This window comes from Agelaius tricolor, unplaced genomic scaffold (genome assembly GCF_023055355.1).
Source record: "Agelaius tricolor isolate 1412-34295 unplaced genomic scaffold, bAgeTri1.0.p SCAF_5, whole genome shotgun sequence".
NCBI classification, from domain to species: Eukaryota; Metazoa; Chordata; class Aves; order Passeriformes; family Icteridae; genus Agelaius; species Agelaius tricolor.
The window spans coordinates 6,803,888-6,818,549 of NW_027269265.1; the positions used below are offsets into that span (position 1 = coordinate 6,803,888).

Consider the following 14,662-nt stretch of genomic DNA (forward strand, 5'->3'; position numbering starts at 1 on the left):
GTTTCCATGCCACAAAGTGCACCACATGCACAGTCAGTCTTGTCCTGCACAAAGCACATGCCCGGCTGCCCAGGCATGGAAATTCAGAGTACTGAAGCATGGATACCAAATATCATCTTGCTAATGCCATGGATGAGAGCTATGGAGCTCCTGGGATTCCTGCTCACCCAAATGGGAGCTGCTACTTGCTCTTCCTCTAAAGAACTTTTCTCTGTGTCATTTGGTGGGAGATCTTTTATCAATCTTTTGATCTCCAAACACAAGTAGCATTAAGAGCAGAAAAAGACTCATCCTGATTTTCACCCACCAAACCAAACTCAAGAAACTTCCTTTACTCCTCTGCTACTGCATCATATTCCCTTCCCAGATAAAAAATTAGGAAATAATTAATTAATGAAGCAGACCTTTAATAAGGTCTGGTTTCTCTAACAATCAACAATGGGTTACTCTGGAATTTTATGCAGAACATGCTGCAAATTACCATGCAATACATCAAGGCAAATAACTGAATAGGATCAGGACCCGAAGTGTGGCTGAAACATTTACATTTATATTCATTTTGACTTGACTATCATACTGAGTTCACTCAGCAGCAACCCCCACCAGGATTTCACTGCTCAATATATTTTTATCGCTATGCAGCTTGAACAATATTTTTGATCAATTCCTACAATCAACATCTGAACGCAGTAGACCATTATTTTTCTGCTGAAAAAACAACTTCTTTAAACCTTGTTAATCAATATGCCCAGTTTAAGTTACTGCACAACTTAAACAGCCAGCTGTGCAAATAACAGGAGCTGGAAAGCAACTTTCAGAGCCACTGGGTTGGCATTGCCACCGATGTGTAACTCCTCATCAGGAGCAAATTCAGGCTAATTGCAGCAGGGTGAATTATGAGGTGCCCTCTGGTAGCTGATGCCTCTTTTCATTAGCCTGGGGACTCCAAACCCCTGGTCCTCCCTGAGATGCTTTGCTGGTAACACCTCCCCATGCAGAGCAATGCCAGTTAAATTGTTTACTCCTGCTTGAGACGGTGGAAAATTACTGACGTGCCTTCTCAGGGTCACCTCCCTTGCTGGGAAAGTTTGGATAATTAGAGACAAGACTGTTTGCCCTTCTCCATTCTCCTGGCAGCTGCAGATGAGTGATGTTAAAATGTCCGTGTCTCCTTTTCCCCAGTGTAGCAGCAGCACCCCAGCTCTGCACGTGGAGAGCTCCCTGCTACAGCCAGGACCTGCAAAAGGTGGGACACTGCCCTCGAGAAGGGAAGGTAACTAATGAGGAGAACATAATGGGGCACCTGGATATCTCCTTTAATGAGTCCTAAAATCTGCAGGTCTACAATTGGACTCATTCTCTTACTGTCAGTGTTTTCTGTAATGCTGATTACTGCAGCGGCTGGGTGTTTAATTATCCACAAATGAGAACAAAATCAAACTGGGGGGAACCAAATTTCACAGTGCTGCAAGTTGCCCTGTCAATCACCAGGCTCCACCTGATTTCAAGCACAGGGAGCACCAAAGCTGGCACTGCTGAGGCAGGAAGAAAGCTGCTGAAAGAAAGAATGGTTGTTCCATGAAGGTGGAAAAAAAAGGAAAGCACCTGGACAGGATGCCAAGTCTCCTGAGGACACCGTTTCTGCAGGCAGGGAGGCTGGATGTGCCAACTCACCCTGGCTGCAGGCAAAGGAACATGATAAGGGAAGATGGACAAAGGGAAAAGGCAGCAAAATCCATGGAGTGATTCATGCCAGGACCTGAGGGAGGATGAAGCCCTGCACTTCAGACGGAAGCACGAATGTCAGAGATAGGACATGATGGTTCTTAACCTGTTTTAATGTCCCCACCTGACTCACTTCTCTTGGATATTCCACATGTAAAAATACACCAGACTATCCATCTGTGGGTGAGCATGGTTGAAAAAAGACAAAACACCCCTTCTCCCTCTCTCTTTCCTTAAGTAAGGCAAATCACACACTACTGTATTCAACCACATTGCACTATTATTTCCTCTGCGAGGAGCAGAGGCTGCAGACAGAATGTCCTGTTCATTCCTGTTCTCATCGAGGAAATTAATGAGGACAAGTTTCCAAAGGATACTTATTGCATTTCCTCTACTCTAGGTCACTACTGGGAGGTGGAGAAGATGGATAGACTGGCAGCACAGTCCTGCAAGTTGACTTTCCCTGGGAAAACCAGTGTGGCAGCAGATGCTTGGAGCGTTCAAAGCAGGTAGTGAGGTTTTCCCATTAGTCATTTTTTAAACCTGGTCTCCCCCTTAGGCAGATTCACGTTCCTTGTGCTTGAACTTCTCAAGGCAGAACAGATCAATAAAAATTATGTTTTTCAGTGTCTGATCTGCAGTTGCTGTTTCAGGTGCCACAGCTGCCACTAGAAATGCCTTTGCAGCTACATCTGGGAGAGATTTTCTTCCACAAGTGAATTTTTAGGACAAAATATCCCATAATTACTCAGTTCACTATGCTGCTAAATAATCTGTCAGAGCATGAAAAAACTCTTCAGTGTGTTCTAGGACTAGAGGAAGCAGTTTATCTTGCTTTAAGTTACATTTACATGTTCTGCCAATCCCTGTAGTACATGATGAACACAGCTCTGAGTCATGGAAGAATTGAAGGCACTTCTGCCAATTAAAGGTAATTCATTTAACCAGATATGGTTAAAATTCTCTCTGGTCAAACAGGGATTAACATAGATACTAGATTTAATACATCTAAAAGGTAGAAACAAAAAGTTCTTACTGCCTTGACATTCCAAACACACAGTATTCATTAGTAACTGCAATCAAGTTTTGCATGTAATCCAAGAGTGATAGCTCTTAGTTCAGTAAATTACATACTTATTGTTTTCATTGTAGAAAACATTTTTTTGTTTAAATACTGCTACTTCTTAAGCCTTTTGTTTTTTAAATAACTGTAAGCAAATACAAGATATCATCGCTGAGATTAATTATAAAAATGAAATGGTCCAGTGAGCTGGAATACAAAGAATAATTTCCTATGGAAATTGTTGATTTAGGAGCTTTCATCATAATGATTTCACATCTGAATATGGTAACAGATTCATTCTTACACTAAACCTCTGTTTTTAAAAACTTAGTGTACGCTAGAATACAGAAAGGTGCAGCAGATATTTCCAAAGAGCATGGATGTGAGTTTTCCTGAGCTCCCACTCCAGCTGGGAGAATGCAAGTGATGCTCTGGGGCAGCTGTTCCCATGCAGCCCCATCCACACTCTGCCCAGTCCCACCCCAGCCCCAGGCACACACACATTTTTAGGGACTCGCATCAGGAGCCCTCTGGAGCCACCCTTAGAGGGAAGAAGCAGCACAGAGCTTCAGTGGGGTCTGACAGCTGCCCTAGGACCAGGAACCCACTGGATTTGCCCTCAGCTCCACCTTAAGAGAAGGCAAATATTCAACAGGATATAAGTTCTGCAATAAATGGGTCTATTTGAAACAGGCAAGACAGACTCTGGGTAGGTTTTTCTGCAGAGCCACCAGTTTTTCCTCCACATAGTTCTGCCTCTGAGGAGGATTCCTGCCTCCACAATGGTGCTGACCACTCAGTCCCACCACATGCCACACCTTTCCCAGTCCCATACAAGCTAATGAGGGTCTGCACTGAGCTCTTTCCCAAAACCAGACAGCACAGTGGAGTGGCAGGGTGATTTACCTGAATTCCCCCATTACTCAGACTTCTCATGACTGTTGTTTGATACATGGTGTAACCCCATCCCTTTGCAAAGTCAGATCAGACTCTTTATTTTCTGTAAAGCCAGTTCACTACAAGCAAAAATTTTGCCTCCTTGCAGAGACTGTTTGCAGGTGTTATTCTGGGCTAGAACACAGGAAAATTAAAATTCAGTGTGAAGGTTAATGTGGAAATCCTCCTGAGGGAGTAAGATAAAACAATGTGCATGTCCTCTGTTTAAAACATGTCAAGCACACAGATGCCATTCTCTTCTGCTCAGAGACACTGTTGCTGTGACCACTGGGCAGAAAGAGCACTCCCAATGGCACAAAACATGAAGGATTTGCTTCTAGAGAAGGATCTCTGGAGGCACAGCATCTCCATCTTATGACAGCTGCTACCTTCCCATAGTCCCAGCTGATGTTAGGCAAGACTCGTTAATATTCAAACCTCAGCAAAAGGAAAACACACACAGACCACAGCAGAGATCACAGTACCTAAAATAGCCACCACCTCGTCGTCCTGGATGACTTCCAAGGATCCTGAGACCACAAAGCAGAGAGCATCGACGCTTTCCCCAGCGTGGTAGATGAGGTCCCCCGGGGCACAATGGATGGTCTGGAACTCCACAGCCAGGGCTCGCAGGCAGCCGTCGCTGGCCAGCCGGAAGGCAGGGTGCTCATTGAAAACCTTCCTGTTCAGGTGCACGCAGATGTCTGCTCTCATGTCCTTGGGGCAGATCGACAGGACCTGGGTGAAAGAAAAGATGGAAAAATAATCAGCTGGGCATGGGACACCAAGGCCACCACTGTTTGATATAAACCGGATGGGTGGGTCTGAAGATGTGCCTTAGGGGGATCTTGAAATCCACCCATCCAACCATCCATCCATCCATGCATCCATCCATCCATCAATGTATCCATCCATGCATCCATCCATCTCCATCCATGCATGCATGCATCCATCCATCCATCTCCATCCATCTCCATCCATCCATCCATCCATCCATCCATCCATCCATCCATCCATCCATCCATCCATCTCCATCCATCCATCTCCATCCATCCATGCATCCATCCATCCATCCATCTCCATCCATCCTGTCATTTGATAAAGCTTGTGGTGGGAGTTTTATCCTGCTTTGGGGTAGTCTTTTCCCACACATCTACTGCTTTCACTTTGTCTGAAAGGGTGATGTGGAAGACAGGACTGTTCTGTTACACTCTGCTCACTCCTCACTGCCCTCACACTCATTTCCAGAATCTCACACTCATTTCCAGAGGTGGAAATGCTCTGTCCTGTCTGTGGGTGTCCCTCCACACCTGGTGCCCAGACTGGCTGCCTGCTGCTATGCTCAATCCCTGCAGGAGCACAGAACAGACTCACAGAGCTGAAGGAGCTCGAGGACATGCTAAGACAGACCATCCACACTAGAAAACCACCACATTTTGTTCACACTCAGAAAACCCAACTTTCTGAAGTCTTGATGTAGTGACCACTTACCAACACATGTCCAAACACACCCAGGGCTCAGTTTCAGTGAGATATACAAGGATTTACCCTCTCAGGAGGGCCTACTAGACCAGAAAATCCAAAGAGATTGGAGGAAAAAGGAAGTATATTGTAAACCTCATGAAATGTAAAGTAAAGGTGAGTCAAGAACTGTCCGTTATGAAGACATCTTCATTGTAGATCAATTAAATAAGACCTTCAACTAGTTTCTTACCTTAAATAGCTTTCCCTATTGAAACAGTAACACAAATACACCTGAAGAAAGAAAGTGAAAACCTGTGGGTTTTGTTGTGTTTGTAAACTGTGTGTTTAATATCTGCACACCCTCCTAAACACACTAACATTCTCACAGCCCCAAAATCCACAGTAGCTAATTGCACTTAGAAACATATAAAGCCTCTTAATGTTTTTCTAGAATAAATGATAGAAAAGAGCATGAGACTAAGAGCACCCTGGAAGTCTCATATCAAGAAGACTGCAGATCAATAGTACTGATTAATTTCCCATCATATGGAATTAATCTGGCAGCTTGCTCTGCAGACAATGCAAGAGACAGAGACACTGGGTTAATGAGTTGACTATCATGGAATAATAGCAGAGGGAGACTCTGGTAACCCTGACTAAGCTTTGAGGTAAACGGTCATGTTAATGAACTCAAGCCACAATTTTAATTTCTGTTTAATGCAGGAGAGGTATAAAACAAATTACTGCAAAGCATTACTAAATCTCCTAAAGCACGGAATGTGAAAAGAATAAATAACTTCTATTTTAATAATAATAATTAGTCCTTTTCTTATCCAGATAGATCAAAGTGCCTTTGGGATCAAAGACATAATGAATGCAGAAAGGTGAAACAGAAGTTATTCTCCCATTCTCTGTACTATGACAGTGTGTGGTGAGAAGGGGCTGCTGTATCCATCTGCACTAACCTCTTCCACTCCAAATATTCCCATCAATCCCAGAATACCTGGTAAAATTATAGCCTGGAAGTTTGCAAATGATACAGGGTATTTGTTCCAATGGACAGCTACTCTCTTTCAAAACGTGTTGTTTCTGAACTAATTTTTTTTTCCATTTTCAGCCAACAGTCAGAGAATCTATGATCTTGTTGAGATAAAAGAACTGCAATACTCATAAATCTCTTCCAAATGCAGGTGTTCATAGAATATGACCAGGTCACCTCTCAATTTTGAATAAACAAGAGAGATAGAAGATGCTTTTTCTGCCTAACACTGTGAAGCACAGGCTCTCTTTGGAAACTTCCCCCCGCATGAGGTTTTCTCACTTACAACCAACTTCCCAGAGCTACCAGATCATTAGTTTTTATTTTAGTTAACACAGAGTAAGTCAATTTGAGTTAATGGTATTTTTCTGTAACAAAATGCTGTACAGAACACAGTAAAATCCCCTGCATAAGTATGTTTTATCATGAAAAATAGTAATAAACACATTTGACGAGGTATATTCTCTATAAGCCATCATTTGCATTAGTAATAGTATCTTATCTGAGTCACTGTAGACCATGTTCTGTATCACATTTCCATAATTTAACAGGGGCAAATGCCAATTCTACAAAAGTCTATTTACCTGAGTCATTCCATTTACCAGTAGAAATATGGGCACACCTTAGTTTCTCAGTAAAAAAAAAAAATTACTTTTGAGAGTGATTGTTTCACCTCAGCCTTACCTGAGGATCAAACAGAAAGTTTGTCTTTATTACAATAAAACAGAAACATGCCATCTTTCTTCATCTCAATAGTAACTTAATGAAAAATTCTGCTTTCTTTTCTACCATGATTGATGATTTTGAACATTTTTATCTACTCTTGGGCCTGAATCATGGTTATAAGTTTTTTATGTCCCTTTAATACTTTCAGAAATTTAAGTGCTTTTGACTTAACAAGGCCACGAGCTAGGAATTCTCAAACATTGCTCTTAAGAAAAATGTCTGTGTTCATACATGACTGATTACCAAACTTGAGCTTTTGAGCTTCCAAACTGCAGAAAAAATGGGTTAAACTGATGCAGAGGTTGTTCCTGTAAGATTCTGAGATATTCCAAGACCCTTTGCTTGTTTGGACTGTAAAATAATTGTGTCCCTCAAAAATAAAAGCCATTTGGATGCAAAGCAGCATACAATTTCCTCACAAATGCAGACTTAAATATAGAGTATTAAAAATGAACACTCAAAGAATTATTCTTTTAATAGACACGAGCAGCATATCTATCATTACATGCTGTAATATGAAGAGAGAGAGAAAAAATCCATTGCACATAGAAAAGCCAGTCTTAGAAAGCATAATTCAGGAATTTTCTGATGTCATGATAAAGTGATTCTCCTAAGGACAAATCACTGTACAGAGATATATGGAGATATCAGCAGTTATCAACATCAGCAGTGAATGAGTAATGATCTAAGAGTTAGCCAGGAACAAATATGCTTAATTTGATTTTTCTTGCCTGCTACATAGGCATTGAGAACAGAGAATGAAACAGATGACAAGTAAAACAAATATTTAATACTAGAAGATTTGGCAAGGCATTTTTGACTGCCATAGATAAATGTAGATACACGTAGGGAAAAAAGAGCAAAGATAGACAATTGCAACATTCAGCTATGTGTTTACTGCACACTCTTCAAATGAGCACTTCAAATTCAGGTGAGTATTCATGAAAATGACCCGTTACTGAGAATACAAGACTTTGGGCATTCTTATTGTGAATTGTTCTCACTGACATCTCAGCATTTTTAAGGCAACATGCAGCCAAAGAAATACAAATTAGTAGCACCATGGCTGTCCCTGAGTCCATATTGTGTACAAATGCACATATATGGGTACAAATGAAAAAAAAAACAGGTTAAGGGAGAGGATATCCTGAAATGCTCAGTCAGTCAGTCAGTCTTTTCACTGTGAGGGAAATACCTCCAACACATCCTGGTAACAGAACCAAAGCTCAGCTGGGACATTGGTTCTGCCCTGTGTGTTCTTCCAACAGCACAACAAAAACCCACCAAGATAAATTTCTTAAGAGGAGATTTCCTTGGAGATCCCATGGCCTTTTGCAGTGAAACATGCAGTTTGTAAGCAGGCAGGGTATTCAGGTGCTAACTGAGGGGTTTGGAGCTCTTGGAGGGGACAGGTGCTTGTGCTGCTACAGAATTTGCTCTGTAATAAATCTGCAGCCACAGACTTTGCAGCCAGCTCTCCCCTATGTGTCGAGGCAGCATGAAAGAACAGAACCTGCTACATATCAGTGCAAAATCAGAGGAGAAAGCTGAATTCTACCCAGAGGAGAATCTTTGCTGGCTGTACCTTCTCTGATTTCACCAGGAAAGAAGAAGCAAGGCTCCCTAAACAGCACACGGGTATCCACAAAGACCTGACCCACTCCAAAGCTGAGGGAGGAGAAAGGAAAGCACAGAATAATATTTATCACTTTCCCTCTTTGCACAGGAAACTGAATCTCCTCCAAGTCAGTGTAAGACAATTGCTGAGCTCTGCCATCCCCACCTGGCACCCAGCTCATACAGACCCCAGCACGACGACTCCCAGAGCAAAGACTCAACAGCACCATCATCTCTAGACCATCTCATATGGAAAATGCTGACAGTGAGAGAATGGCTTGTGGTTGCTGCTATAAATTGGGAAAGGCAGGAACCAGCTCTGAAAGACTCACAGGGAATTAGCACAAAAGGTCTCACAGTCTTTTCAGCTCGAGATCTGTAGAATTAAACTCCCCAGGAGGTTCCATCTGATTTTTTAACTCTCTCATCCATTTCCTCAGCATGTGCAGGCAGTTCAAGATAAGCTTCCTGAACAGCTCAAAGAGCTCTACAGGGAGCAGAGATTATAAAAAATTCAAACAAAAGCAAATGAATCAAAACAAAAACTGCACAGATTAAGAGCACGTCCAAACAGTAACTTTTAGGATGGGTTTACAGGTTTAAGTATTTGTTAAAAAATCTTCCCCAGCTGGAAAACACTACAGGATGGCTGAACAGAATCTGTTAAGACTTGTCAACAAAAAAGGCAGAGGCCAATGAATAATGAACATTAGCTATCAATCCTCTTTCAGCACACAGGATTCCCACATTTAGGGGTTGTATGTTGGGAATATATTGACTGATAACCAAGCCAAGAGCTTTGACATTCTATGGTGCAATAACTAGGACTGTTTCCTGAATGAATAACTGTAACAAATATCAGAGATACTAAAAATGCCACCTTTGAAAATAAAGAAAATAAACTCCAACCTCAAACCCATTTGAGGCCACAGATAGGTCTTTTTATTTTGTGGAGAAAGGCCACTCTCGGTTTTCAGACATATTCAGCAGTCAGAATCAAGGTCAGCTCTTTACAAAAAACCCACAATACTCTCTAGGCAGCTGACCAAGTTACTCAGATTTTTTAGAAAGATTTGGCTCATATGAGTATGGAATTCTATTTCAGGCCTGGCAAAAACATTCAGCACTGGATGGAGGCCAAAGAGACAAAGGTAAGAAAACATCTGATTGGCAAATCACAGCATTTTTCTGTAATAATCAGGTAATTTTGTAAGGATCTCAAAGATGATGTATGGAGCTGAGCAGTAATTAAACCTGCATGCATTAGGGTAGTCTTTAGCACATCACTGAATATCTTGGCCCTAAGAACTGAATGTCAGCAGCAATGCTGTGCTCTGTTTCAATTGCACTAAGATCCAAGGTCACTTGGATTTAAATGCTCTGAAATTGAGATCTGAAAATCACATCTAAGTTGAGTTTGGCTTGTTTTCTTATTAATAATATATGAGCTGAAGCAGTGATTCAAATTGATAGATTTAGTGGTATCATAACAAAATTAACTTGTTTTTTTAACCAAGTAACTGGTTAAAGAAATTTTAAAAATCCCTAGAAGTTGGCTGTAGAGTCCATTAAATTCAGTTTTGTCCACACAGATAGAATGTGTCTAAGGGTTTGAAAATCAGGGCAAGATGAAAGGCAACAAAATGTCCTTTAAGGAATCAAGTGGTTCCCCTGCACAGGGGCTACTGGTCTGTCTAATGCACTGAAAAGTGGCACACTAATAACATCCATGGATCATCTCAAGTAGTAGATCCCAGGTTGCCTAAAGGTTGCATATTTAAAGGTTTTATAGTTTTCAGTTTTGTTGTCATAACTACAGCAAGCAAACTTATTGCACAGCCTTCTAATGGGGCAAGGGATAGCACATTACTGGGAAATCTATTCTCAAAAACCGGCTTTTTAGATAAAACAAGAAAAACAAATATCAGAAAGAATGTGTCATACACCAAAGAATTTCTCAAGTCACAACAGTTTCTGTGCACCCTTGGAAGAATGGAATTGTTCAGTGCATTATTTCATTTTGTGCTTCTTCTGGAGGTGGCTTCATTTTGTGTAAAGACACTCAGGGAAATGAAGGATGAAAACAGATGTGGATAGACCTTCCCTGAGATGTGGTGTGGAACTGAGAGCCCCTTTGTCTGCTCCATCCCTTTGGTGGCAGTGCCCAGGAAATTGCCTGGCCCATCCACTCAGGGACTTACTCCCTCAGGAATTAAACTCATGAGTGACTCCATAGCCCTGGCATCTCCTCAAGCATGACAAATTCACCATTTATTCTGTATTAATCCCAAGATATCACATGCAAGAGGCAGAGATGACTGTGAATACTCTTTCCTGGTTCTGCAGAGTGCGTCCAAGAGGCAAACAATCCTTAAAGGGGAAACAGAAAGCTCTACCAGGGCACAGGCCCCACTCATGGACCTGTGGGAAGGACCATGAGATCTTGAGCATCTCTCCTGCCTCTCACTCTCCAGAGATCTGTGGATTCCCACTGTACCTGTTCCTAGCTCAGCTCTGGGAGGTAAGCCACAGCTCCTTGTTCACCTTGTCCTTATCTGCAAGGAACGACCAACAACGTCTGCAGCCTCTACAACAAAACAAAAATGCTTGTCCAAATGATTTTTACCTGTCCTTCCCAGCAGGGAACTGTGTGCAACTGTCACAGGTAATGTTGTGGAAGTTTTCTTTGGCCATGAAGCTTGGCAGGCTTCTACTCCTGGTCATCCACAAGGAAATCCAGCCAGCACTTATGGACACCTCAGTGTGATGGGACATGGCAGGAATGGCAGCCTGATTCCTCAATTTGTCTCAGGGTTTCACTAATTTTTTCTACAGCTCTTGAAGCTCTTCTTAACAACAAACATGAGTAAGTTGCATTGTCCTCATGTAGATTCATGTTTATTGAAGTTACAACCTGTGTATATTTAACATAAACCCATCTCCATTAAGAAAGCTTAGCAGTGAATAATTCTAATACTGTGTTATGTTCCTGTGACTTCCATTTCAGCCAGTGCAATGTGGAATTGGCTTTCATTATCCCAATTGCCATTGATGTTCTGGTTGAAACTAAATAAGATTACTTTTTTCTCGTTCAACCTATGGCTTTTCTGAAGGAAACTACTGTTAAAACATGACAGACATTTATTTAATTGCCTTCTGGGCAAATTGTAAGCCATACAACAGCACAAAGGTCAAGATGAGAAAATCTTTGGATTTTACAGACATTTCAGAGTGTTATCATTAGATAAGACCTTGAGACATCTGCATGTTAGTTAATGGTTGTTCTGCTTTCCTGGATAATGACCTATTTCTTACAGAAGAGCTAGTATCTATAAATTTCTCATTTGCTGCCTGGATACTTTAATAAAAACTAAGATATTTGGATTAGTGTGTTTCATATACCAAATTATTTCTGCAAAGATTTTTTTAATCTACTTTACAATGGTCATATACACAGAAAGCACTGCCTCTTTTACCTCTCACAAAATAACCCCAGGTTCTGATGGATGAGAGATATTGCTTAATATATAAAAGCTTTTCAGTCTTGTCATGTTTTTAACCCTGCTTATTATTAGACGAGTAACCCCAAAATCTGCATCACTAGACATTAAAAAAAAATTAAAAACGAAAACCATCCCATCTTGTTTGAGCCACAGTTACACCAGGAGATAATTGTCCATGTATTAAATATCTCATCCCAGCTGTCAGAGGAGGGCTCTCATGTTTAAGTGATTTAAGATTATGGATCAGAGGCCACTTGCTTCCCCTTAGGTAATAATAATAAATATGCTAATGCTTTTAGTGTCATTGTTAATTCCTTGTTTGTGAGCACTCAGAGACAAGCTGAAGCAATGTGGTCTGAAAGCAGGATTTGAAGATGAGTTATTCCCAAGGAGATCAGGGAAGGCAAAATTCTGAGCTTAAAGCACCTCCACTTCAGTGTGTGAGACCAAATCCTCTTCCACATACAAGGAAAACACACTGAGGTTTCAAATTCTTTTCAGGACATCCTGCTACACAGACAGCAAGGACTAGATCTTAACTTAACCTCCTTCACTCTAATTTCCATTTTGCCTTCAGTTCTCATGTAAGGACTCTTCACTTTTGGCCAAGATCTTCTTTGGGACTGCACACTGAATGTGCTATTCAGGGATAAATATTTGAGGCAACAAATCAACAGATGTGAAGTAGTAGTAATTTCAATCAAGTTTTTAACTTATATTTTGATTTCAAGCACATTAATTTAAAGTCTTTAGTTATCAAAGAAACACATGTTAACTCTTGTTCAATCAATGCCGGGATTGTTCAACACCATAGAAACCTACTGTAATACTCAAATAAAAAACTCATTCTTTCTACTTCTTCTTTAATTTTGGGGTTCAAAACACAGCCATTTCAACATGCTGAGTGACTGAATGAAATGTATTGTGGGCAAATGATGTCCCAAAACACACTCCAGTAGTGACCATGGAGATATATGTGGAACAACCTAGGATGTAATAGAGTATATTAGGTTGAAAAACACCCTTGGATGATAGAAATTGTCTGATCTGTCTGGTGGAAAATGAAAAACTGAAATTCCTCAGTAATTATCCTGTGTCATGAGCACATATATGTTTTGCAGGATAATAAGAACCTTAATGAAAAGTTCATAAAAAATAAGGAAAATGGGAAATCATGTGATGCAAATACATCCTCACAACAGACTACTCAGAATGTCATTGTTGGAGCTTTAAAAATAAAACTTGCAGAAACCTCTAAGGTCAGGTCCAGGCTGTCAGAAGAAGCAGTGCAGAGAAGCAATCCAAGACCTGGAAGAAGAATCCCCTCTTGCAAGCTGGAGCATTGTCTGGACTCAGCAGCTCAGCTGCAGGTGCAGTGCATCCCACCAGCCCCTCTGCTCCCACAAAAATAAATCTGATGTGACACTGGGTGCCTGGGGGTCCTTCTGCTCCCACCCTCTGCCTGCTCTAGGTTTGGCACAGATGGATGTAAGTACAGAGGGACTTACAGCAAGGCTGGAAGGGTTAATGAAAGACCTGAGGCAAGAGAGACCTCCCACCTTGGATGACCAATCTCTAGGACTGTACCTCTGTTTCTATGATTTTTCAGCTGGAATTTACAACTGTTTCTCATTTATTTGGGTAAAGTACATCATAACACCTTCCTGAGTGAAGATAAATGTAAGGCTGGCTGCAACACAGCTTCCCAAGCTTTTGCTAAAGGCAAAGTTTTTGCAGAAAGCAGAAAGCAAACTGCCTTGTCCTTGCCCTCATCCAGCCCCTGGGCTGCTCTTTGCAGGCACTACAGACCACTGGAGCTGCTGCTTTTGCAGACTTGCAGGCTGTAAGGGACACAAAATACCAAAATATCCAACCCAGTGCTCAAGTTCTTACGTTTCTCTTGTCTCTGTTCTTCTGCATCATGGGCTTTTCTGGGAAGCTCCATTAGTTCAACTACTGATGTCCAGATGCAGAGGCTCCTGAAATCCTTCCACTGTTTTAAACTGGGTTTGCATCCAGGCCTAGGTTTAGGCAAGTCTTCACCAAGGGAAAATTGTTAAAAACCTAAGTCACAGATTTTACAGGTAAATTAATTATCTAGCTAAGCAGCCACTCCATCTTACAGACCAGAGAACAATGCTTGCCATGAGTCAGAGATTAGGGCTCTAACTGTGTTTTTATCATCTATAAAACCGGACATGCGGAAACTATGGTAGGAAATTTCAGTAATTAAAGCATAGGTTCTCCTAATTAACTGCAAAGCATCATTAAAATCTAATGAAACTGTAGTGGAGTAACACAGGACTCTGGCTTAATAGCAAGGAGATAAATGCAAATGGCAGTTGAATTTTCATGTAGTTGGAAGTTGAATGCATTTACAGGAGTTTAGAATAGAAAAGCTCACTTTTAACACTTGTGAATCAGGATTAGGAAGTTAGGGTATTAGTGTATAAGAAGTTAACATATTAAAGAATGTGGCATACTGAAGCACAAGAATCAAAGAAATAAAGATTTTTGTTACTTAAAGTAGTTGTATGTGTAGTGGTAAACTGAATTTCACAGCAGATGATAAATCAGAGAACTGGTGTT

The 14,662-nt window shown here is 41.1% G+C and overlaps 1 protein-coding gene across 1 annotated transcript in view; it reads right to left on the reverse strand.

Moving 5' to 3' along the window:
• Positions 1-14,662, reverse strand: part of KCNH5 (potassium voltage-gated channel subfamily H member 5) — a 162,371-nt gene that overhangs the window by 46,029 nt on the left and 101,680 nt on the right. Inside the window, exon 9 of the mRNA XM_071426250.1 lies at positions 4,210-4,462. Coding sequence (XP_071282351.1) covers positions 4,210-4,462 — 253 coding nt within the window. The remainder of the gene's footprint in view (positions 1-4,209; positions 4,463-14,662) is intronic.